The sequence below is a fragment of the Talpa europaea genome, assembly GCF_964194135.1.
Source record: "Talpa europaea genome assembly, chromosome: 9".
Classification (NCBI taxonomy): domain Eukaryota; kingdom Metazoa; phylum Chordata; class Mammalia; order Eulipotyphla; family Talpidae; genus Talpa; species Talpa europaea.
In genome coordinates this window covers 10,322,205-10,345,454 of record NC_140076.1, presented here as the reverse complement: position 1 = coordinate 10,345,454, position 23,250 = coordinate 10,322,205, and the positions used below count along the sequence as shown (strand labels likewise).

General features: G+C 55.1%; 1 protein-coding gene across 2 annotated transcripts in view; it reads left to right on the top strand.

Annotated features, from left to right (window-relative positions):
• Positions 1–23,250, top strand: part of CAPZB (capping actin protein of muscle Z-line subunit beta) — a gene marked incomplete at both ends in the record, with an annotated part of 105,179 nt that overhangs the window by 65,229 nt on the left and 16,700 nt on the right. For both annotated transcript variants that reach the window (XM_084241666.1, XM_084241665.1), the window contains 2 exons: positions 7,274–7,395; positions 12,532–12,645. In XM_084241666.1, the coding sequence (XP_084097792.1) occupies positions 7,274–7,395; positions 12,532–12,645 (236 nt within the window). The remainder of the gene's footprint in view (positions 1–7,273; positions 7,396–12,531; positions 12,646–23,250) is intronic.

Below are 23,250 nucleotides of genomic sequence, written 5' to 3'. Positions count from 1 at the left end.
CGTAAGGTTACATGCGGACAACGGGAGCCTTGTGTGTGCCCCTGGTTGACTCAAATGTAGTGATTTTCATTTCTCCTTTCACTTTGTCTTCTCTTTGTTCTGCCCCTCCTGACCCTTCCTGTAGAAAACTGTTCTGGCCTCTTACTCCAGCCGCAAGCTTCCAGAAGGCAGAGCTTTTGAGTCTTGAGAATGAATGGCTGAAACCAAGCCCGGGAAGTTTGCCTTTGTTTATTATTTATCTCAGGGGTGGTTTGGGGCACCTGCCTAAGAAGAGAAAAAAGGAAAAGGAAGGGAGAGAGGGGGACTTGTCGTTTCTTGAAAAGGCCCTTTGTTATTAATGGCAATGTGAAAAACTGACTTCCAAGTAGAATTTGGAAACATTTGTTGGTCAAAATGGTTTCCTAATGTTGGCCAGCCGCGTGTATGTCAGGCCCAAGCGACTGTCACCCAGCTCTGTGCTGTGGCCTCTTCTTCTCCTGGAGGCGCTTGGCCTGCTGGCTGGGCTGTGGCCCAGAGGCGAGTGTCCCGAACCAGCAGTCTGCTCCCCACGCTTGCCGGGACGCCGCGTGCCTGTCTGCAGGACACAGTGCGGTTACTTAGCCATTCGTACCTAGTGTGGGAATCACTTAATGAACAGAGAGGCTGCCCCTGAGGAGAGGGGAGGATCAGGAGGGTGGAGGTGACGGGTAGGGGGGTGAGTCCAGAAGAGCCATGTGCCTGCTGGCTCAGGTCTCGCCTGGGAGCTGGGGGCCTTGACCCACACGACCCAGAGACTCACCTCCCATCTCTGCTCACCCCCTTACCTCTGAGCATATGGTGGTGGCGGGGCAGCTGTTCATCCTGATGGCCCTGTGGGTTCTGTGCTTTGGAAGAACAGGGTCAGGGCTTCACCTAGATCCCAGTCCACTCCACCCTTCACCCTCTGCTCCCCTGGGAGCCAGGCAAGCAGTTTCCCTGCACCCGCGTCTCCTCATCCCCAGAGTGGGGAAGGTGCCTCCCTGCCTGCCCAGAAGGCAGAGGCTGGGTTCTGGATGCGCCTGGGCCTCCAGCCTTGCCCTGGTGAAGGTACCGTCTGCCCAAGTGATTTTCACCCCTGGTGGCAGACTCTGAGCTGGGGCAGACCGCTGAGGCCAACCCACTACTTGCCTGTGTCCCGGAACAGTGGCTGCCTCCCGTCCCGAAGTACAGTCGGTGTCACCTGACTCCTTTTGGCCCTGTTGGATGCAGGGCCCATCACTGACCAATGTCCTCGGTGTGACTAAGCTGAACCACCAGAGTGGGACGTGTGGGTTAGGGTGAGGTTGCTGTCTTGAAGGAGCTTTCTTCGTGCGAGGCAGCTCCAAACCCCCAAGAGTGGCTTTTGTGTGAAGGGTGTTCTCACCACCTGCCAAGGTCCCTGTAACAGAGCAGCTGTGAGAAAGTTGGGGGTGGGCTCATGCTCCCTCTGCACGAACTAATGGGGGTCGGTGTCTGGTATCTCCCATAGGCCACGGAGCCTGCCCGTGTGCCCTGAGTGTGCTCTTGCTTCTTTCTGCATTTTGACCCGTGTGACTGTATTACCTATTATAAATAGGCTTGCCACCCCACTTGGAGTGGCCCACAGGTTACGTGCCCCCTGCCACACTCCAGCCACAGCCGCACTCCTGTCTTCTTGCACTGGCCTCAGGGCCCCTCCCTCCTTGCCGTGTCCCCCTCTTCTGTGTCATCTCTGTGCCCCTCCTCTACTCCCTGCAGACCCCCCTCCCCAGGCTCACTTTACAGCCCTGCTCTTCTTGCTCTCCGGGTTCTCCCAGATGGCCTGGTGCAACATCTCCCAGGGCAGGGCGAGCACCAAGGGCAGGTGCGAATCCGTCTCATCAGGGCTGCTTGCAGCAGCATGCGGGGCGCTCGGTGCTTGGGGAGGGCAGCGTGTCCTTGAGGTGGGGCCTGAGGTCTGGGAAGGCCACACTCAGCCAGGAAGGGGCTGGCCACGGACCTGGGCTTGCGTCTGACGTGGAGGTTGATGCTCTGCAGCCACACTGCACAGCACCTGACACTGGCATGTGTGTTGTGGGCAACACTGTTTTCTTTCTATTAGGGGAAAAGAGGAAAGTTTGGGGCCTTGGAAAAAATGAAAGGAAGAACTTGTCAGCAGATACCTCTGCTGCCCCCGGTCCCTGTCCAAGGCCCTGCTGTCTGCTGGGGAGGGGGCTGTGCTGGGGGGCCACCGCCAAGCCCCTGCCAGGCCACGAGTCCACCAATGTGTCTCACCAAGAATACTGGCAGGGCGTGGGGTCTGCCTTGGGGTCCCACCTTTGGGGCGGGCGCTGTGCCAGCAGGCAGACCTAAAGACAGAGTGTGTTCCTTGGCCTTTTTTTAAGCACTGAGGTACAGGAGTGCACTCCTTAAAGGCCAGGGCGCCGTGGATTAGATCAGCCGTGGAGTTGAACTGGTCTGGCTTTTGTGCTTTTTTTGAGGGTTCATCTCAAGTTTCTTTTTCTGGTTGAACAATTTTTTTCGACATTAATAACTAATGGAGAAGGGAAAGAGGCAAAGTGGAACCATATGGCGGCCCCAGCACAAGCCCCACTTGTGGCCGGAAACTTCTGATTTGTATCTCTTCATGTGATCAGCTGTTGGTTTAGAGGGTAGGAAAGTACTGGGTTTGGGGCAGTGGCAGGACTGGGTGTGAGCATTTAACCCAGCTCTGCTGTGTCTCACACTCTGTCAGTGACGAGATGGGGACCGCTGGCTGTGTGACGTGGACAGCAGTCTCAGGCCCTGCTCTCCCCTTCGTGAAGACGGGTGGGGCCGTATCTCGCCTGGGGCTGATTGCGTGGCAAGGAGGCGATGCTGGTGGAGTTTGCATACAGAGTCGGCCCACACTGGAGGTGTTGACTGTCACTTCCTCTCCTCCTCTCTCCTCGTAGTGAGGATGTCACCTGACGGCCTCTCACCTGCCCTCTGGGGTTGTTCTCTCCCTGCCTTACTCTTTATTCCCCTTCCCCAATCCTTCCAGTGGCCGCCTGGTGGGGTAGGTGAGGGTGTCATCAGAGGGCCTGGTGATTCCCACTTTTGGGGACACGTCCACAAAGGAGTTGGAGGCTGTGGAGAAATAGATGGAGCTCCGAGCCTCCAACCAGAGCAGCGGGCAGAACGTTGTCCTGGCCAGGGTGGCATCTTCTGCTATTCCAAAGACTTGGAATTAAATTTAAATCCCCCCAACAGCCCAGATTGGCCTGACACCTTTGTTGTGTTATCTGCACATTCCTTACAAAGACTATTAAGTAGTTCAGATGGGCGGTTTGGACAGAAGCCACGGGCCTCTGGGGTTGGCACACCCACCCGCTCCTGCCTGGCCCTCTGTGGCTTCGAGGGAACAGAACTGATGGCTCACGCACCACGGTGAACTCTCGCTTCACCTGAGCCTGTCCTTTTGGTGCAGACTCATAATCCTTGAGAGTAATGAGAGTAATTTTTTTTTCCCCTGCTATAAGCATCTGACATGAGTTGGGGGGTTGGGGTCGGGCTGGGGAAGAGTATAGGCAGAGAGTTACTAATTGACTGGATTTACAGAGACAAAGTGCTTCTATGTTGGGTCTATAATATATGACCTCAGCTCACAGGGTTTATTAACACCTACTTCTGCAGAGGTCCACAAGCATACATGAGCACCCACAAAAGTGTTCGGCACTGGGCCGGGCTTGGGAGACCCCTGTCTGCTTCAGAGGTACAGAGTGTAAGTGGTAAAGGAGTAAAATCGAGCAATGACACTATTGGAACCACCATCCCCAGAGCGTTTGGGGTTCAGTTGGCATCATTGCTTCTGCAGGTGTCCAGAGAATTTGGCTTTTGATAAAGAAGCTGGAATTTGGGTTGGGCCCTGCAGGTGGTAAGATTTGAGAGAGCAACAGGGATTTGCCAGGTTGAGCGAATATACGTATCTGTCCCATGTAACATTGGGACATTTATGCTAGAATACGCATCGCCATTAAAATTTCATTGGCCAATCCTACATTTTTCCAACAGTCCTACATGGAGGGGATTTTTAAGTGTAAGAGTGCACGTGCAAACATGCACGTTCAGGGAGCAGTGCGTAGGACAAGTGTGGTTGGTGGTGGAGGTGGTTCAGGCAGGAGTGGGAGGGAGGGCTGGGTAGGTGGCACCTGGTCATGGCCAGTGCGCCTCAGGCAGCTGCACACCCTCCCGCTCATTCTCCAACAACAGCAGCGTCGTTCTTTAAGAGCACTTTGTTTTTGATGAAGAAAAACAAGACAGAGAAAAATTAAATACAAAAATAGGGCCCAACTTGAGAGTTTATCCAGTAGGCGAAAATTAGACTTGCTAGGCTGAAGGGTCAGTCAGCCCCATCACGTCCCCGGTGCTTCCTGGAAGGGCAGATCACATGCCGTTCATGAACTCTGCGTGCCTTTCTGGGTTGTGCCATGATTTCCTGAAGTATAGGTTAGACTCCTTCTGAGGTCAGTTGGTGCCTCCATGGGCTTTATTATTATTTTTTTTAATAGAGGCATGCTTTATTTATTTGTTTGTTTTTTGTTTATACATGCACTGGGTATAGTCGGAAGCGCGGGAGGGTGAGAGAATTCACCAGAGCCAGAGCGGGGAGCAGAGCAGGCAGAAGGACCGAAGTACACTGTTGAGGGGAGCAGCGGGCGGCAGGAGGGGTCTGCGCGCCATGGGGGACCCTCGCCCGGTGGCGGGGGATTGAACCGGCACTGCAGAGGCTGCAGGCAGCTTCACAGCCCAGCGCTCAACCGCTGTGCCACCGGGGAAGGCCCACCAATTTATTAACTTTAAAATGAAACACATTGGCGCCTGGGAGGCACCACGTTCTCAGGCTTCTCTCCCTTCCTCCCACGTGTGGACACTTGTGTGTCCAGAATGGCTGCAGGCACTGAGGATACAGCAGTGGACAGGGCGGCAGCCCCTGCCCTTGTGGCATCAACACTCTTGAGACAGGCGACAAGACACAGCAGTACATGCCTGCTGGATAGGAGCGGACAGGCCTTTCTATCCCACTCCTATTTAGGGGAACTTAGCTGCAAGCAGCTTTACTGGCAGGAAAGGGGAAACAGCTGGCTCCAGGCAGGGCTGGGTTAATAAGAAGGACTGGCTTCTGTGGTCCATTTGCACCCGTCCCCAGAGGCAGTGCAGCGAGGTCAGGTGTGTTGCGTCTAAGACTGACAGACAGCAGGTACTGAAAACACAGGAGAGCAGACATGGCAGTGCAGCGGTTATTGGCACCCCCTCTGCTGGGCACTGGACTGCGTACCGAATGCATTATCTCATATGATCCACAAACCCATTGGATTGCTCTTGATTATCTACCAAATCTTAGTAGGGAAGTAAAGTGACTTGCCCAAGACCATCAGGCCAGTTAGTAGTTGAGTCAGGAAGCCTACTCCTCAAAGCCTGTTCTCTTGGTCTCTAAGAGAATCCTCTAATCTTATCCTCTAATCCAGGATAAACCGGACCAATAGTGTCAGCGCTCCAGCTGGTTAGAATGGGCTTCTTGGCAAAAGCCCGAACCAGCAGGCAGACCAAGGCGGCCACCAAACAGAATACTCAGTGACCCTCGGGAGAGACGGGCTAGGCAGGCACAGAGGTGCTCGGCCGTGTCCTGGGCCAGGCAGACCACTTTCAGCTCCCAGCTACCTGGTGGAAGGGTCAGAATCTTATGTGCCTCGACCAGGACTGGCCTGACCAGGGTGGAGGCCAGGAAGGCATTATTTGCCACCAGACCGTGCCTTTACCCTGAAGGGCCCTTCCTCTCGCTGGCTGTAAAACCAGAGTGGTGGAATGGGCAGATTTCTCTCTCTCCTGCTTCTTGTGTGGGCCGTGGGCAACTAAATGACTCTGGACCTTGATTCTCTAATTTGTACAGTAGGAGACTGCTTGATTGCATCCCAGGATGCTTGTGAGCGCCACGCCACCGGTGCTGTGCAGGCAAAGGGCAGGCCCCTGGAGTGGTGGGGGTGGGGGTGAAAGGTACACCGGTACAGGTAAGTGTGGGTGGGGAGGGGGTTCTGAAAACAGGCCGGTTACAGACGGGGCTTGTTGGTTTGTATGTCTCAGGGGCTAGACGATGGAGCGAGGTCGTGCCTAAGAAGCTGATTGCTTCAGAGGTCAGAACCGCCGTGAGATGCAGGGCGGGCAGCGTCCCCTCTGTGCACAGCGCCTTGCGCGCCGAGTCCCGGGCTCCCTGGGAGTTGGCAGCAGTGGAGGCCCACGCAGTCTGGATCACAGTCCCTGTCTCTCTGGCCGGGGTGAGGGGCTTCCAGAGGAACCCAGACCTGCTGTAGCTGTGAGCCCCTCTGCTGAGCTACTTCTCTGGGTGTCTTTGCAGATAATTTAGCTCTTCCATTTGGAAGCCTCACTGGTGTCATTGGCAGCCACTTGCCTGGCTAACGAAATGGCGAGGACTCCATAACCCAGGCCTGTGAAATGAATAAGTCAACACACTGAAAATACAGTGTGGAAGTGACTGACCCTGAAGGAATTCACTTCTGAACCTGCCGCCATTCCTTCCTGGAATATTTTTGGGGAAATAGATGTTTGAGTTGGGAGGAGGTGGCAGCCAGCGGCCTGGTTACTAGCAGGGCCATGTGTCAAATTCAGTAGCATCTGCCCCAAATTCGGCCCTGTCCACTTCAGCCCATGGGGCTCTCCTCCTTAGCAAGGCAGCTCCAGGTGTGTCCCCTGAGATAACCCCACTAGGGAGCAGCTCTGAGGGATGCTGGTGTGAAGCTACCTTTGCAGCAGGTAAAGCTGACTCTGAGAGTGGCTGGTCCTGCTTGGCCAGGGGCCTAGAAAGTAGTGGAAACTCCACCCAGCATGAAAGCCCGTGGGAGTTCTCAGCACGGATGGGTTATTCTTTTCAGAGTTTTTTGGATTCCTGTGTGTTTAAGATGTTTACCTTCATCTCAGGACTTTAGCTGGTACTTGGCCCACCAGAGACCAGTCCCAAGTGTAGACAAACTTAAATGCTCTGGCTCACCCTGGTGACCAGGTAATTAAAGCTGTGCACGGTTTTGGAGGGAAGGCTGCATGGGGAACCACACTTCACTGTAATTCAAGAGCAGCTTTCTTTGTGGAGGGACAGAGTCAGTGTTAGACAGACACATGCGGAAAGAGAAGAACAGGCCCATAATTCTGGCAGGTACCGAGGCCAGGTGGGATGTGCCAGCCATGACGGGTGTCGGTTGCGGTGAGCCGATCTGCATTGGATGCGCTGTTTTAACTCTGTGTCTGCCTTTTCCATTTTTTCTGCCAGGTCCCCAGTCTATGTGAAGATCTCCTGTCTTCTGTTGACCAGCCCCTGAAAATCGCCAGGGACAAGGTGGTGGGAAAGGATTACCTTTTGTGTGACTACAACAGAGACGGGGACTCCTATAGGTGAGCTGCTGCCTCCAGGATACGGTGGGCATGCCAGGAGCACCTGGGCCAGGCACACCCTTACCACTGCCCTTGGCAGCCCGAGGACCAGTGAATGGTGACAGACTGACAGCCCCTCAGCCTTCTGCCTGTACCCCTGCTGGCCCACCCCCCTCCCTCCCTTCCCGCCAGCCCGTAGATACTTGTGGAATGCCTCAACACCCCTGAGCTGTTTCGCTGTGCTTGCACGGAGTCCTGAGACGGTGTGGTGCAGGCGTCCACGTGGTGGGATCTTGAGAACAGGGAGGGTCTTGAGGATACTCGATGCAGCTCTGTCAAATCAGCATGCCACTCGATTTCTCTGCCCATCACCATGCTGAGGGCTGTAAATAACTGGTTGGCGTTAGTCCCTGCCCTGGGAGAACAGGAGATGCACCCAGCAACCCATTACTGTGTGGTGGGATTCATGCCACCAGGGCCCGGCTTTGAGGTTTGGGGCTTGACGGTAGCACAGAAGAGACTGAAGTTGGTCCAGGAGGATTTCCGGAGGGAGGTGATAGCTAAGTTAGTTTTCTAAGGGTCTGTAGCCGTCCTTCCTATTTGAAAACAGGAGGAGTCCCTACACCAGTCTAGTGTGTGTGTGTGTGATGGGTTGCTATAGTCAGTGCCTTAGAGAATGGCAATCTGCTATAGGTTTATTCAGAGGCCACAGAACCACAGCTGAGGCTTAAAGCTTCAACTCAGTGCTCTTTTCTGGAAGTTGGTATGAGCCTGAGCAGGAAAGCAGGAAAAAAAAATACCTGGAGTCAGTTAACAGGGGCTCCAAACCAGAACCACCCACTGTAGCGGTGGGGACTTTGAGAAATTACTTTATATCGCTGGTTTTTAGTTCTGTCGTGTGTAAAATGGAAATTCTAACACTAAATAACACTGTTGGCCCTGAATGCATCATTCTCTTAAGTATGTGCTGTGTACGCCAGTGAGCCTCTTGCAGTGAGCCAGAGGAGCCAGGGAGTAGCGCACATATGAGCCATGTAGGCTGAAAAGCGGGTACAAGGCAGCGGGGAGTCAGTGAGTGAACAGACAGTGAAGTGGCAACCTGTGAAGTGATGCTTGAAGATGAAAACTGAAGTGCGCTATGTGGAGGCCCTGGACGGCCGGGTGCGAGCCCGGCAGGAAGCCGGTGGGAGAGTCAGTGAGGTCAGGGCGAGCTGGGAGATGAGGTCAGAGGTGTGGTGGCTTGTGCAGGGCCTGAAGACAGGGTGAGGGGACTAGGACTTAGCGCGGGGCCGTTGGGGTGTGAAACGTGAACTGCTGAATAGCTCCGAACTTGGTGTAAATTGAAAAGATTTGCTCAGTACTGATCTTTTAGGAGACTAGACACCTAATCGTGTCCCACTTACACGTAGAAGTGGGTAGAGACTGAATTTTGACCTGACTCAGAGACGAGAAGTGGAGAGGCGTGAGGGGCAGTTGGAGGTGGGAGCGTTCGAAGATAGTCGGGGTGTCGGTGAAAGAGCAGGGCGGGGCCTGCACAACCGGAGCATGTTTATCATGGTGAGAGGATTCTAGGAGTTGCAGATTTGGGGACATTCTAAGCTTGAGATACCCATTAAGTGGAGTTGAGGTAAGTTTTTAGAGAGTCCCATTGGGTGGAGGTAGACATGGCAAGTTGGCAGTGGATACTCTCGAGTCCAGGAGGAGGTCGGGCAGAGATGGAGGTGCAGTCGTGAGAGCCCCTGCTTGAGGCAGCCCCGAGGCCAGGTGGCCAGCCTGGAAGGGCTTGTTCTGAGCCTAGCCCATGTCAGGGGAGTCGGACCAGGTCCGGTGCTCCGTGAGAGGTCCATCAGGATGCTAGGTGGTCTGACAAATGAGAACCCATCATCAAAGCACAGGCACCTTCCCTGGACTTGGGGTTCAGTTCCAGGAGGCTTCTGGAAGAGGTTTTCCTTGAGCTGAGTGTTGCTTAATTAATATCCGTGTGATAGGTCTTTTCCACCTGGAAACTGCAGCTTGCTGTGGAAGGCAGCTGTTCCCAGTAGCCTGTGGAACGCTGGGATCGTGGCCATACCCATGCCAAGGCCAGGCTGCCCTGGGACTTGATACCTGCAGACTCTCCAGGTCCCCCCACCGGTTCCTGCCAGAGCTCCCAAGGGGTCACCTCAGCCGAAGCGGGGCCCAGGGTGTCATGCCAAAGGACATTCCTTTCCTTTTTCCCTTCTCGATATAAAACTTCAAGGCCTTTTGATTTTTTCCACACATTTCCATCCTAACTGTTTGATCGTTCACTTAAATAAGATCCTTATGGTGTGGCTGTTGCCAGCAGCACTGTTTGAAACCTGTTAGCTGAAACAAAAAGCATTCTCGGAGGGAAATGAAAGGCCTGACTTTTGAAATCTAAGCGTTCCTGTCCATCTGTCTTTTTTCAAATGGCTTCCATTTAAGCTCTTAAATGTGTTCTGAGTGCCCCTTCCACTAAGGATATTCTGGGTAATGTTATGATTTTTCCCCCAGCTACAATTACCCCGGCTCCGGGACTAAAGGCTTGAAATGCTGCCGTCTGTGAGCCAGGAGAAATGTGAGTTACAGGCTTCTTGAAAGTTCCAGGCCCCCAGTCTGCCGAGAAATGGGCTCTAGCATCTGATCAGGTCGCCTTAAATGAAAGCCAGTTGGGGTGGGTCCTCCGGGCCCCCAGAAAGGCGAAGGCCGTTCACTGTGCGGGGCCTGCTGAGAAGGGGAGTCTGAGGGGGCCACGCAGGGTGTGGGCAGATTCGGACTCTGCACCCAGAGCCACACCCCAGCCCAGTGCGCAGGGGTGCTGGGCCTGGCTTCCCAGTAAACAGTGGTGGTGACAGCAAGAGGACTGAGCAAGAGGCCCAGTGGACCTTTTTTAACCCTTAGGTGCTCCTGGGCAGAAAATGCTGAAAGTTGCTCTGTCTCTGTTGTTTCAGAGGGCACCAGCAGAAGTCCTGGGGGCCTTTCTTCCCACCCTGTGCTCTGAGCCTTCCGCCCACAGCCAGAACCCGCCCACACTGATGCTGGACTGGGTTCTCAGGCATAAGGCAGGTAGCGCAGGCACCCGCCCCAGGGAGGCAAGGGCATTGGTTGCTTCTGCTTTATAGGGGCTGTGTAAGAATGTAATCAGTCCAGTGAGCATGTGCTTGAATGCCAGGCACCATTTTAGGTGCTGGGCAAATAATGCAGAACAAGCCACAAAAGACTTGGCCTCGTGAGCTTAGGTGCCACAGTTGATTATCTAAATATTAAGTGACTTTTATTTTTTTAAAAAAAGATTTATTTATGCATACAAGAACTGGGGTACAGGCCAGAGGTGTGGGGATGGTGGTGGTGAGAGGATTCACCAGAGACAGAGTGGGGAGCAGAATAGGTAGATCGACCGAAATATACTGCTGAGGGGAGCAGTGGGCGAGTCAGGAGAGGTCTGCTGTGCTGTGTGGGTAGCTATCTGGCCGGGGATCGAACTCGTGCCGCAGAGGCTGTGGATAGATTCAGAGGTTGCGTCTTAACCCCTTGAGCCACCAGGGAGGCCCGACTTTAATTTTAAATAAAACTAAAAATGCAGCCTCTCAGTTGCCCTAGCCTCAGTGCTCAGCAGCCACACAATGCTGCCATGGGGCCAGTGCAGGTCTGGGGTGCTTCCATCACGGGGGCAGGGGCTGTCAGGCAGTGCTGCTTTGAGGGGTGAACAAGATCTTCTGCAAGAACAGGAGTGGACATGCTGGCCTATGCTCGGGATGGTGGGGGGTGCTCAGGGGTAGGGTGCAAGGGTGCTCAGGCTGCCTTCACCCTGCTGTCTGAGCCAGAGGGGTCCTGGCAGATCAGAAGGCTCTTTCCAGCACTGTGTGCACAGTCTTACATGATCATGAGAGCAGCTGGTCACAGGGCAGAAGGGGGTGCTTCACCCCGTTCTTGCAGTCTACCAGCTGTGTGCTAAGTGGGGACCTGGAAAGAAGGGTTTCCACAGCCACCTTTGCTTTGAGGTAGTCCAGTCAGGGCATCTGCTGCTTGGGGTCCTGTAGGTAAAGATGGGGCATCTGTCCGAGGAGTCTCAGAGGAGAGGTCACCCAGCTTGCTTGCCTTGATTTGTTGACATTGGCGCCCCAATCACTTACCAAGAAGACAGATGTTTGTGCTCAGAATTAATTAAAACTGGGGATTGGGAATTGGAATTAGCCTTTTTCCCTTAACATCAATCCAAAATCATAGGTTCTCTGAGGCCTTGGTGGTTTGTTGTCAGTGGGCGGAGAGGCCCAGTGGATGTCTGCCAGGGCCGCAGGAGGTGTTTGTGCAGGCGTGCGAGTGACCGGGGACTGCCTCCCCACTCCATATTGTCTGCTCCTTTTCATTCCTTTCACCTTTTTAATTCTTTTTTTTTCCTCTGAGCCCACAGCTCTCTGAACTCCACCTGCAGGAATTAATGAGTACTTATTTCCTTCATAACCTCTTTCCAGTGCTCCCTGTGGTTAAATGTTTTCCTGATGTGGCAAGACACAGTTTAAGAAACCGGCAAGTCTTTGGGAAAAATCGGGCTGGTGCTCCGTGCCACGCAGCCACGGTGTGCACCCCAAGGCGTGGGGGCGCCTCTGTGCCCTGGAGACTGCTCGGCTTCATCTTACGTGTGGTCTTCATTTTCCACTGGGCGAGTCTCCTGCCTGCTTGCACACAGGCACCTCTCTTCCTAGTGAGGTCTTTGGAGTAAAAGTCTACCCAGAGCTGCCTGCAGGAGAGGGTGCCTCTTGGCCAGTCCAGCTCCTTTGAAAACAAAGGGAGATTGAAGAAGGGAGTCACGTTTGGACATTTACGTGTGCCAGACTCTGGCCTCGATGCCCCCCCGCCCACCCCCTTCTCTGCTGCTCATCGCAGCCTTGTGGCAGCATGGTAGCTTCATTGGACATGAGGAAAGAGAGGCTCAAAGACATCTAGACACTTGCCGGGAGAGTGTGGCTGGTGGTGGGTGGGGTTTGCCAGCTCCTGAGCCCTTGCTCTGCAGACCGTGAGAAGCTGTGTTTGGACCTGGGAAAATGTCTGCTCTGAGCCGTGGCTTTTCCTCTGAAATTCTAGCTAGCTGGACTGCAGCTCACAGCTCACAGGCTGTGTCTTCTGGAACAGCTCATGTTCTCTCCTCCTCCCCTCCAGATCACCATGGAGTAACAAGTATGACCCTCCCTTGGAAGATGGGGCCATGCCTTCCGCTCGGCTGAGAAAGCTGGAGGTGGAAGCCAACAATGCCTTTGACCAGTATCGAGACCTGTGAGTACCTCCTCCCGTTGCCCTTGATGCTTGGGGCTCTGCTGGGAAATTGAATGAGCTCAAGCCCCAGCCTAGCTGTCTCCCTTGAACCCATTACCTGGTTCCCCTGGGACTCAGGCGGCCATGGCGGGGAGCCGGGCCTCACTTGGCGACGGGTCGGGGCGGCCTGCCTGCGCCCGCCGTGTGCTGGGCGTATTCTCCACACATCTTGCTTCCTCACAGGTGTGACGGCTGTTTTGGCCCCTACTTTTCAGGTGAAAAAAATTAAAACTCAGAAAGACTTGGGTGTCCGAGGCAGGAGGCCAACTCAGACCTGTTGTCTCCGAGCCTTCCATGTGCACGGGACTCTTTTCTCGGCTGGGGCAGCTGCTCCCGCACTGCGTGTCCTGCTGATTCCCGAGTCTGTGGGACTCAGCCCCTGCCTGCCTGCCTTGAGCTGGGCTTCTGCGGTGCCTGATTAGGGCCCTCTCCTTCGTGCTGCTGCCAGCCTGCCCCCACCACGCTCCCTCAGCCCGGCAGGAAAGGGCTCCAGGGCCTTCCTCTCAGAATCTCATTTTACATTAAAGTTCTGTACCAAAAATCCAGCAAACTATAAAATGTGCAATTCTACTAAAGTATAAAAGCAGTCGCCTAGGAGGGGCAGCATGCTTTTCTGTAAAGGACCAGCTCATGAGCATTTTGGGCCCTGTCACTTTTTTTTTTTTTTTTTTTAAATATCACTCTTTAAAGGTATATAGAAAACACCCTTTGAAAGCCTTTGAGGTGGGTGGGATTTAGCCCTCCCCTGTAGTTTGCAAGAAAATGGAAGTGAAGCAAATCCTCTGAACAGCTGAAGCGGTTAGAATCCCAGGCCTCCGCTTTGCGGACAGTGGGGACAGTCCTCCAGTTATTTGATATAACATGTTAAATCAAGAAACTCTTAGGAAAAAAATAAACTTCCCTTGGAAGCTGGTTGGGGGAAAGTGGCACTTTTGACCTAAGACATGACAGAAACACCAAACCCACCTAAGAGAGCATGTGTTTTGCGCCGCTCCCCACTCTCCAGCCCTGCACGCCCCCATCTCGAGGGTCCCTGTGGTCACTGTGCCTTCAGTGTCCCTCATGCGCCAGTGGTTCAGTCACCTCTTGCTCTGTCCCTTGCGAGATGTCTGGGGTGGCTGGGGGCGAGGGCAGGGGAGGCCTGTGACCCCGCAGAGGTGGCAGGGCGCCATGTTCCCCAGTGACTGCAGCCACGGCACCCGAGGGTGGTCTGTCCTGGGCCCCCACCAGTGCAGTCAGAGTGGGCTGAGGAGCCCTCCTGAGGCCACATGGAGGAACTCTTGTCCAGCCAGACCACACATGAAGAGCCAGCCCATTTCTGAAAATTATGGAACCAAATCTCCTTTTTCTTTATTTAAAAAGTGCTCATGCACTGCTCTGCTCCAGGAGGCCCCTGGGAGTTGCTCATGGAGCCGAGGGAGGCGACCGGGGGGCCTTGCCTGTGCCCATGCCCTAGGCCATGCAGCCCAGCCGTCACTTGGGTCTTCTAGGGACCAGGTTGCTCCCTGGGGTGCGAGGGCAGCAGCCTGGTCTCCTCTACTCCCTTGCTCCCTGACTCGCCGTTGGGGCCGCTGCGTCCCTGCCTCCGGGGAGGGCATCCCAGAGCCCTTGCAGGAGTTGTCTTCTTGTCTCCCCTCATGTTGGGGGGCCTCCTTGTCTCCCCTCGCATTGGGGAGCCTCTCTCACATGCTCCTCCTGTCTCAGGTTACTCAGCTGCTGCTTGAGAGGTGGGGAGGGTTACCTGCATCTGGGGGAGACACCAGAAAGTGAAGGTGGTGACTGAAGATGCCGCTGGCCAAGCAAAACTGCCTTTCCAAGTGCCCCATTCCACACAGGTTGGCCTGCACCCCACACACCTCCCAGCCCTGCTTTCACTCCTGGCAACCCCTGACATTTCTGAAGTCTTGGGTCCCGAGGGACCACAGCTCGGACTGGGTTTGACTTGTGCTCAGGCCCCTTGACTCCTCACCCCCTCAAAATGGCCGGGCTGCAGCCATCAGGCTCGGAGCCCTCTTGGTGTGAGAACCCTGTGCATTAAGGGGTCTCTGGGGAACTTCTGCATTTGTCGACCACTAGCGGGAAGGACCCTGATTTTCTACTGGAAGGACTGCTGAACTCAGGTGCTGGAGAGTTGACCAGAAACAAAACAATAAGAGAGATCCGGGTACTTTTTCCTGCCGGCCCCATTGACTTAGGGCAGAGGCTGAAGTTGCCCTCCAGCAAGCAAGCAGGCAGGCCCCACTCCTGGCGAACAGTGCTGCCTGCGTGCACGGGAGTGAGAGCAGCTTCTTGGGACCCTTCCCTCTGCTCATGTGGACCCACTAGCCTTGTCCTTCCTCCTTGATAAGATGAGCAGGAGGAGGCACCAGCACAACAGACTGCAGCGGGTGCTTGGAGACTTCCAGTGGAAACCTGATCGAAGCCAGGCCTCCAGAGCCGCCCTGGCCTTTCCAGAGCGGGAGAGCGCACTGCGTCCCCGGAGGCTTCTCTCTGCCATGAGAGATAAAATCTTCATCAGCATCCTGAGGGAAAGGCTTGGATTCTATCCCCGGGCTCTGGGCTTTGATCCCCTGGTCTGCAAAGGCTTTGACTTTGCAGGGAATTAGAATTAATCATCAGCATATGGATTTGGTATGGCCAGAGCGAGGGGGCCGGCGCTGGGGCTGACTGGGCCCCTCCCCGCACTCTGCATTCTCCACCCCCATGGTCAGCAGCGAGCGTGCCCCGGGAGAGGAGCCACATGCCCCAAGTGATCCGCCGGAGTGTCTCATAGTTTCCTGCACCCCTTCCTCCCCACCCCCATCTCACCCAATTTTGATGAACTTTTTTTGTATCAGTGGCTGAAAGAGATCTTGGTGGTACCTTTACCCCACAAGAATAACTACCAAGCAGCTGTTGCTGGCATGACCCAGACTACCCTGCTTTTAGATTAAAATAGCAAATTTGCTGAGCGTGTTTAGGAGGGTGGGCCTGTTTTGATGCAGTGCTGGGCTGGGTGGGGTCAGCTGCCCCAAGTCATCTTGAATTTACTCACTTCCCTTCCCCGGCCTTCCCAGCCTGGTTGCCAGCGACTCACTTAACCAGCCCCCAAGATGGTTTCTACTTCTTATCCCTGGGCCTGGCTTGGTCCTGGGAATGTCATTAGAGCCTCGTACCCAGAGCGTGGAGCTTGCCAGCTCTTGGGTGGCTAGCTCACAGGATCACTTCTCGATCCTACTTGGCAAGTTGACTGCTCTTTTTAGGCCCTAGTCTAGGATCGCTCATCAGTCCCAGAACCTTATGCCTCGACCTCCTTTTCTTGGAAAGGACTTCCGGTGGCGCCTTGGGTGTAGACTGGGCTCTTGTAGCTGCCAGGGAAGCATCCTCCTTGAGGTTGGAGCTCCGTTGGCTGCCTTGAAGCCCAAGATCAGCGCTTTGATTTTTGAGGTCCCTAGAGAAGAAAGAACTTCGCTGCTCTGGCTTTTGCCTTGGGTCTCGGCACCGCCACTGTGGCCAGGCTCTGCCGAGACCAGATGCGCTAACTGAAGGGCTGGCGCTGCTCGCTTCCGAGCATGATTGCTCCCAGCTGCGCCAGCCGTCGTGCCCGCGCGCTGTGATCCTCGCGCTGGGCTTGCGGCAGATAATACCTTCAAACATGCGGTTGTAATTTATTGGCCTCATAAGTTAATTTTAGTGGGTGTGCAATTGATTGAAATCAAAGCTTAATGAAGGCCAGAGTCTGGGGGGGAGGAGCAGGGTGGGAAAGCATTCTGTGTTCTTCCTTGCTTCGGGTCTGAGATAATCTTCAAACGCTTTAATTAGCTTTTCTAATCAGCCCTTCTTGTCTGGAAGAAGTTTACAGAGTGAGATGAAGCTGGCGCCCCTGTGGAGCCCCACGAGTGGCCAGAGTGACTGCCCGTGGGCCTCCCCCGCTCCCTGCCGCGCTCCCCTTCCGGGGCATGTTAGATTTGCGGCCGACTCCGATCCTTCCCTCCACTCTCTGTCTTTGCCAGATGACATTTGAACAACATGAGCCTAGGAAGGGATGAGGCAGCCCTATTCGTGCATGAAAAAGAAGTGTTGCCTGTTTCCTGGGTCCTGGAAACTCCATGCTCCTGCTGCCTTCCAGACCTGGGCCCATGGGGCTCCCCTTTCCATGGACGAGAGTACTGAGTCTGGGGAACGTTAGTGTTTCAGTGCTGGTGGTGTTGGCGAGGCAGTGGAGAGCTGGTGGGGTGGGCCTGGCAGAAATGGGAAGCAGGAAGCTTGGTGGGTGGGGCCACCCAGACAAGAGGCACAGACACTGTACCTCCCAGCTTCAGTCTCCGACACCATGGCTGTCCAGGCTAGACAATAGAACCAGGTCCTTGGGCTGGAAGAGACTGGACTTGCGTAAGGAAAATGGAGTGGCTCGGGCTGTTTTTTGCTTTCCCACTGTTAGCCTCTGTGGCTGCCATCTGTGGCCTTGCTTTCTTCCCAGGTTTCATTGCCCCCACCCGTGATGCTGTGTTATTGCAGAAAGCACTGAGGAGCGTGAGCACGGGTGCTGGTACCTATGAGTACTGGGCGGAGAGCATGGGAAATAAGAGAAGCCAGAGAGAGCATGGAGAATGCAGGGGCTGGGAGGCTGTCTGTCTGTCTGTGTCTCCCAGCCCGCTGGTCTGCCTGTGCCTGGTCCCTTGCTTTAGCATCAAAAGCCTGCCACATCTACCAAGGGCTCTAAGATCCTTTATCCATTTGCCTACCCAGGGACGCTTTGTACCAGCAACTTGATTCTGTTCTGCCCTTACTCCCACTGAATGTGGGCAAGTGAGAGGCTTTATGAGCCTTTGTCTCCTTACCGCTCATCCTGGAGGCACTGGGGTGCAGGGGCGGGAGTGGAGTGCTGTGCACAGGGTGGCTCTTGCACTGGCTTGTCCTGTCCACTCGGAACTCTCAGCTGTCGGTGCAGCAGGCTTATCTGATCTTCACTGGTCATCTGTGTGGGTGTCATGTTCTGTGTGCTTCTGGTTGGGGGGTGGGGTAGGGCGGTTTGGGTGCTGTCATCAGTCATGTTTGAAGGCCAGCAGCCCACACGAAAACCTCGAGAAAACCTGTCTCAAGATGGAGTGAAGTAGTTCCCATCAGGGGTGATGGGAGAGAAGGTACAGATGAATATTCAGCAGGCGTTTACCGAGACTCCTGTGCCAAGCATGGACGGAAGGTGCAACCCCCACCCTCATGGGGCTCACTTTCTAACGTGGCTGAGAAAGTGCACACAGAGGGAACAGTTGCTCACAGTCCTTGTAGGCTTGGCTATGTGCTGTGAAGGACCAAGACCAGGCACTGGGTCAGGAAGCAGCGAGGGCTGGCCTTGGGTGGGCTGCTGGGGAAGGGCCTGTGCCTTGGCATGCAGAAGAGTCCCTGCGTGCCTAAGACTGTAGCTGCAGGATTGGTCCCTTGGCACGCATCTGGGCACTTGGATTTCAGAAGTGTTCCCAGCCTTCCCTGTTAGAACGACTTAGGGTACAGACCATGGGAACACTGCGGTTATCCTGCACGCCTGCTTCCCTTCTGGAGTCTGGAGTTTGGGCAGGAAGAAGGTACTGACCCCAAAAAGCCCCGGACAGAGTCTGCTCAGCTTCCCAGGTAGACCAGTTTCTCTGTGACTGCCTCTACCCCACTTCCCTCCACGGGGTAGCTCTTGATGGGGAGCGTGACTCCACACTGAGTCCTGTGAGCCTCAGCAAGCTGTGGACCCTTGGGTGATGTGAGGGAGCCCAGTGCTTGCTTTGGGTGGGTGCAGGGGGCAGTTGAGGCAGTGTTCTGGGCAGCAGGAGTTGTTTGGACAAAGTCCTGAGTTGGATCCAGCCTGGCGTGGTCAGCAAGTGAATAGGGTATGCATGGAGGGGAGGGGCGCACAGGCTGTGAGTACCCTTGTCGTGCTTTGGGAGGGTTTGGATAGTTCCCGGGATGCATAGGCCGGCTCTGATGCACCTCCTAAGAAAGTCCTCCAGGAACAGTTTGGAGGCTGGGTAGGGACTGCAGGAGTGGAGAGACCCTGACCCAGACTTCCCAGACTCTGGCTGAATGAGATCTGTAGTTTGGGGTCACCCAGTGCTACTCACCATCAAAAACTTCAGGCCAAGTCCCTTTTTGGTCTCTGGACTCAGACCCCACTGGCCATTGGGTAACAGGAAGATTGCTAAGGATCCTTTGGAGCTGGATGAGACCTGACCCAGGGGTTTGGCACATGGCCCTCATCCCCTGCCCCTTCAGCTAGTCGGATGGCCATGAGCCCAGGGCATCGGGCCTCTTCCCAGGCCTACCTGCTGCACATCCTGTGCCCCTGGGGCTGCAGGTAAACACGGGAAGCTGTGTCCAGCTGGCTGCAGCTTGTCGGCACATGATTAGTACCTGGGTCCGTACACACATTGCTGTGTCTTCAGCCACTTGCAGAGGGCCCCTGAGGCCCCAGAGGGCCCCTGGGGCCACCTGCCCCAGGGCTCGGCTCGCTGCAGCCTGCACTTGTGTGAAAGTGCTGGAAGCAGTTCACGGGCTGACCCAGTTCAGCTCAGGAAGATGGTGCAGAGACGCCCTGCCAGCTCTCGTGGTCCAGGCTCAGCTGTCCCGAAACCACTTCCTCTCAGTAGGGATGTACATGCCACAGTTCCTAGAGCCCCTGAAGAGCAGCCTGGGCAGGCCTCTGGTGCCGCCACCCCAGAGGACACCGTGGGTCCAGCCCCGGCACCCCTGAGGCTGCAGCGCAGGGTTTGATGCCATTGCCTGAAGTCATCTGCCGAAACCAAGAGTGTGGGGACCAAGTTCACTTGCAGATGTTCTCGAGTCAGCATCAGGGACCACGATGCCTCCAGAATTCTTGGTTCACTCTAACCACATGGCTTGAGTCACGCTTTGGGTTATGCTGTCCACATGTTGGGGTGAAGGCTTTTCTGAAAATGGGCCCAGCTCCCCCTGGTGCCCCAGAGACACTGTGCTCCTGGCCAAGCTTCTTCCCAGGGTCCTGGCACGCTCCTTATTTTGGGGGAGCTGCGCTGTGGACGTGATGGGTGGCCTTATGGACTGTCAGCCAGTGGCCCCAGCTGCCTTGCGAGGTGGAGCACCCTCCTTCCTGGGATTCTCAGTGCAGGAGTGCCCCAGATTTCTGGCCATTCCTTGTCCCCTCCATTCCTTCCTGACTGACTTTCTCCTCCACCCTACGGCTGTGTTGTGGTCCGTGGCGAGGTCTCACCAGTATCTGATGTCCTTAAACTCAGATCCAGGATCCCATCCAAGCCCTTCCCTCTTTGCCCTGTCTCAGCTGTGTGGCTCAGTGCGCTGTCTCCAGGGTTCGGTTTCTCAAACAAGGCGTTCAAAGTCCCCGACATAGAATAGAGTCTCAGTGGCGGCAGCTCTTAAACCTTGGTGGCTCTGAAGGCCCCGAAGGCGTGGACCTTCAACTTTTCCCTCACGTGGGCTGTGAGGCAGAAGGGGCTGCTGCGTGCCAGTGGTGTGGTCAGACCCAGGGTCAGGTCGGCGGCCCATTGTTTCCAGAGGCCCTCGTTATTTCTCTTCAAGTAAAAAAAATAAAAGCCTTGTAAAGAGGCTGTAAAGTGCAGCAGCCGCCGTCCAGATGTGCACTTCTAAGCGTGCCTGGCGTTGAAGCCCCACATGCCTAAGCCTGCTGGTATGTTTGCTCAGGGGGTCGTTGCACCTGTGTGTGCGGGAAGGAATTTCCGCAGAATACCTGTCCCGTGTCCATGGGCAGACTCTGGGACATGTTCTGTAAACCATGGCGAAAACAGCTGGTCTCAAAACATGAGGGTGGCTGGGTTTCGGCGGCAGATCAGGACGTGTCCGGCCCAAGGCCAAGTGCTGATCTTTCCACTTGTGCAGACGCTCCCATCCCAGGGCTGCACACCTGGCCAGCCCCAGGGCGGGCAGGACCTTGCTCCTGGGCACAGCACATGGAGGTTTGCAGGCACCTGCTGTCCGTGCCACACCTCTCCATGCCTGTTCTGCAGCCACCATGGCCCATCCTTGGGCCTCCAGGAGGTGGTTTTACACATGCACCCCGGAGCGAGGCTGGTACCTCAACAGGGGAGAACTCCCGTTTCCCAGCTGCCCCAGTTACGGCTGTGAGCCCTCCTCCTGCGCTCTCTGGGGCGCCCCAGAAGCTGGAGCCCTGGGGCAGCACCCACGTCCCCATGTTGGACAGGGATGCGTCCCCTTAGCTTCTCAGCGGTGGCCAGTTTGGAGCTGGTGACAGAGGAATGTTGATCTGCATGGAAGGTAGGAGCCACTTCAAGCAAGTTAGAGACTTTTTTTCCCCCTAAGGTGGAATTGAATCATTCCCACCTGTGGGTGCCAGTTGCCCTTTTCTGTTTCAAGGATGGTGAGGATGATCAGAAGAGCAAACCATTGCTGATGAGGGGGGGAGGGTGTTTTCTAGGCTGGGAGAGCGTCAGCCGGGGTAGGGACTCTGCCTCAGCTTTTACTCTGCCTTCGTCTTGTCCCTCACCAAGCTGGGGACGTCTGTCTGAACGTAAAGACTGTCCTCGTCACCACGTATCCCAGGTCTTGCTGCTGCTACTTGGTGGGTCTCAGAAACAGAACTGATGACTGGCTGACAGGAGGGTGGGGGCAGGAATCACGTGGAATCCTCTTTGGGCCTTTCAGGGGCCAGTGTTCTAGCTTACCCTGGAACATAGATTCTCCTTGTCAATTGCATTGACTTTTACAGTTTTTTTCAGTCTGGACTCTAACCTGGCATTTGAACCCACCTCGTATGTCCCCCTGTCCCCTTCATCCACCCATCGGGTCCCTTTAGCCACAGGCCCAGTCGAGGCCATGGCCGCTCCTGTCTCGGTTCTGTCTCCCGACTCCAGGTAGACATTGATTTCTCCCCAGGCGCCTCACTCCAGCCTGCGGTGCTCTTTCCAGAGTGTCTTGGAAATTCCGTGGTTCGGAGAGCTGGTCCACACAGCTTGGACTCGGTTCTGTGCGCATGTGGGTCATGCCCTGCTCTGACGTATATGCAGATGGCAGCAGATTCAGACTCCCCGAAGATGCATGGAGGTGGTGTGACAGTGCCTGCAGGACTGCACACAGCGATTTGAGTGATGCTCCTGGTCTCTTATGCTCAGTTCTCAAGGATTTAGGAGACAATTTGATGACAACACATCAGGAACTATTTCGTTTGTCACTTCTGCGGGCCCGCAAGTGGCGGTATAAGAAGCCTAGTTGCTGAGAGTGAATTCACCTCTGTGTCCTTATGGAGAAGTGGCCTCTGCCAGATGTGGCCACAGCTGGCCCTGCTGAGTGCTAGTTGATGAACACACAGCTGGACGTTGTTTCTGCCCTCAGGCCCTGTGGATGAGTGCCTATGCAGACTTAAAACCACGTTCTGTCAGGAAGAATGACAGGAAGGGCAGAAAAGAGACATCTTGGCTCAGTATGTGCCATGGTCAGGTGTTGAGAAGGATGGCGTCAGGAGAGGCGTCCGGTCTTGTGTGCTGTGGTCCCAGAGGGCAGCCAGTGCGGGTTCTCCCTCGGGGCCAGAGAGAACCCTTTGTGTCATTCAAGACAGAGCTGCCTGCCTTGGGAATGTGGAAGGCTCTGCCAGTGGATGGTGTGGGCAGCTGGACAGATCCAGTGGAGGCCCTTGGAGCCTGCCCTGCGGCCCGTAGCATCCTCCCCATGCAGGCCCTGCCACACCCGTCCTGAGTGGGAGCCGGAGCCTCTGATCTGGTGCTTGTCCTAGGGCTGGGAAGGCCATCTCTGGCACCGCATTAGTGCCGAGTAAATACTGCTTGGCTTTAATGAAACCAACTTCAGAAGAAAGCCCCCCCCACACTGCAGCATCTCAGGGGGCTTACCTTGAAATACCCCCACACACGCACACTTGTGTGGGTCTGCCAACAACCGTGTGGCTCACCAGTAGAGATTTCTCTGGCCAAAGATCCAAGTCTGCTCAGGCCCAGCCCTGGAAAGCCTGGCTCCGCAGGCGGCCTGGCTGGAGTTCTGTGGAGCTCATGGAAGTTACCTCATTACCTGCTGGGGGCCTCTGTACTAGAGCCCCAAGTCCAACGGGGCTCCCAGGGGGGCAATTGGAAGGGAAGGAGTAAAGGCCAACTTCAAGCCCTTCCCAGTCCCGTCTCCCCTATCGTGTGTGCAGCCCGGAGTTGGCCGGCTCTGGGGATTGGGTAATTCCTCGTTATAGCCCCGATTCCCAAAACACATTTCCACTCCAGCCTCCACGCCTGCCTCGGCTGCAGGCGCTCCACGGAGCCTTGGTGGCCGAAGTGCTTTCTTCTCTCTTTTGTGCAGTAGGTTGTTTTTGTGTGCATTGTAATATTTTCTCTCTTTCCTCCTTCCCCCGGAAGTCCCACGATTGTAGAGTTTAGACTCCTGTCCATGGCTGTGACTTTATTCAAGTGGAGGAGTGGATTGCACAGCACAGTACAGAGGAAAAGAGAATCACTGACACATTAGGCTTTAAAAAAAAAAAAAAACTTATTAGTAGAAGAACTGGGGTACAGGCCAGAGGTGCGGAGTGTGTGAGGATTCACCAGAGACAGAGTGGGGAACAGAACAGGCAGACTGACT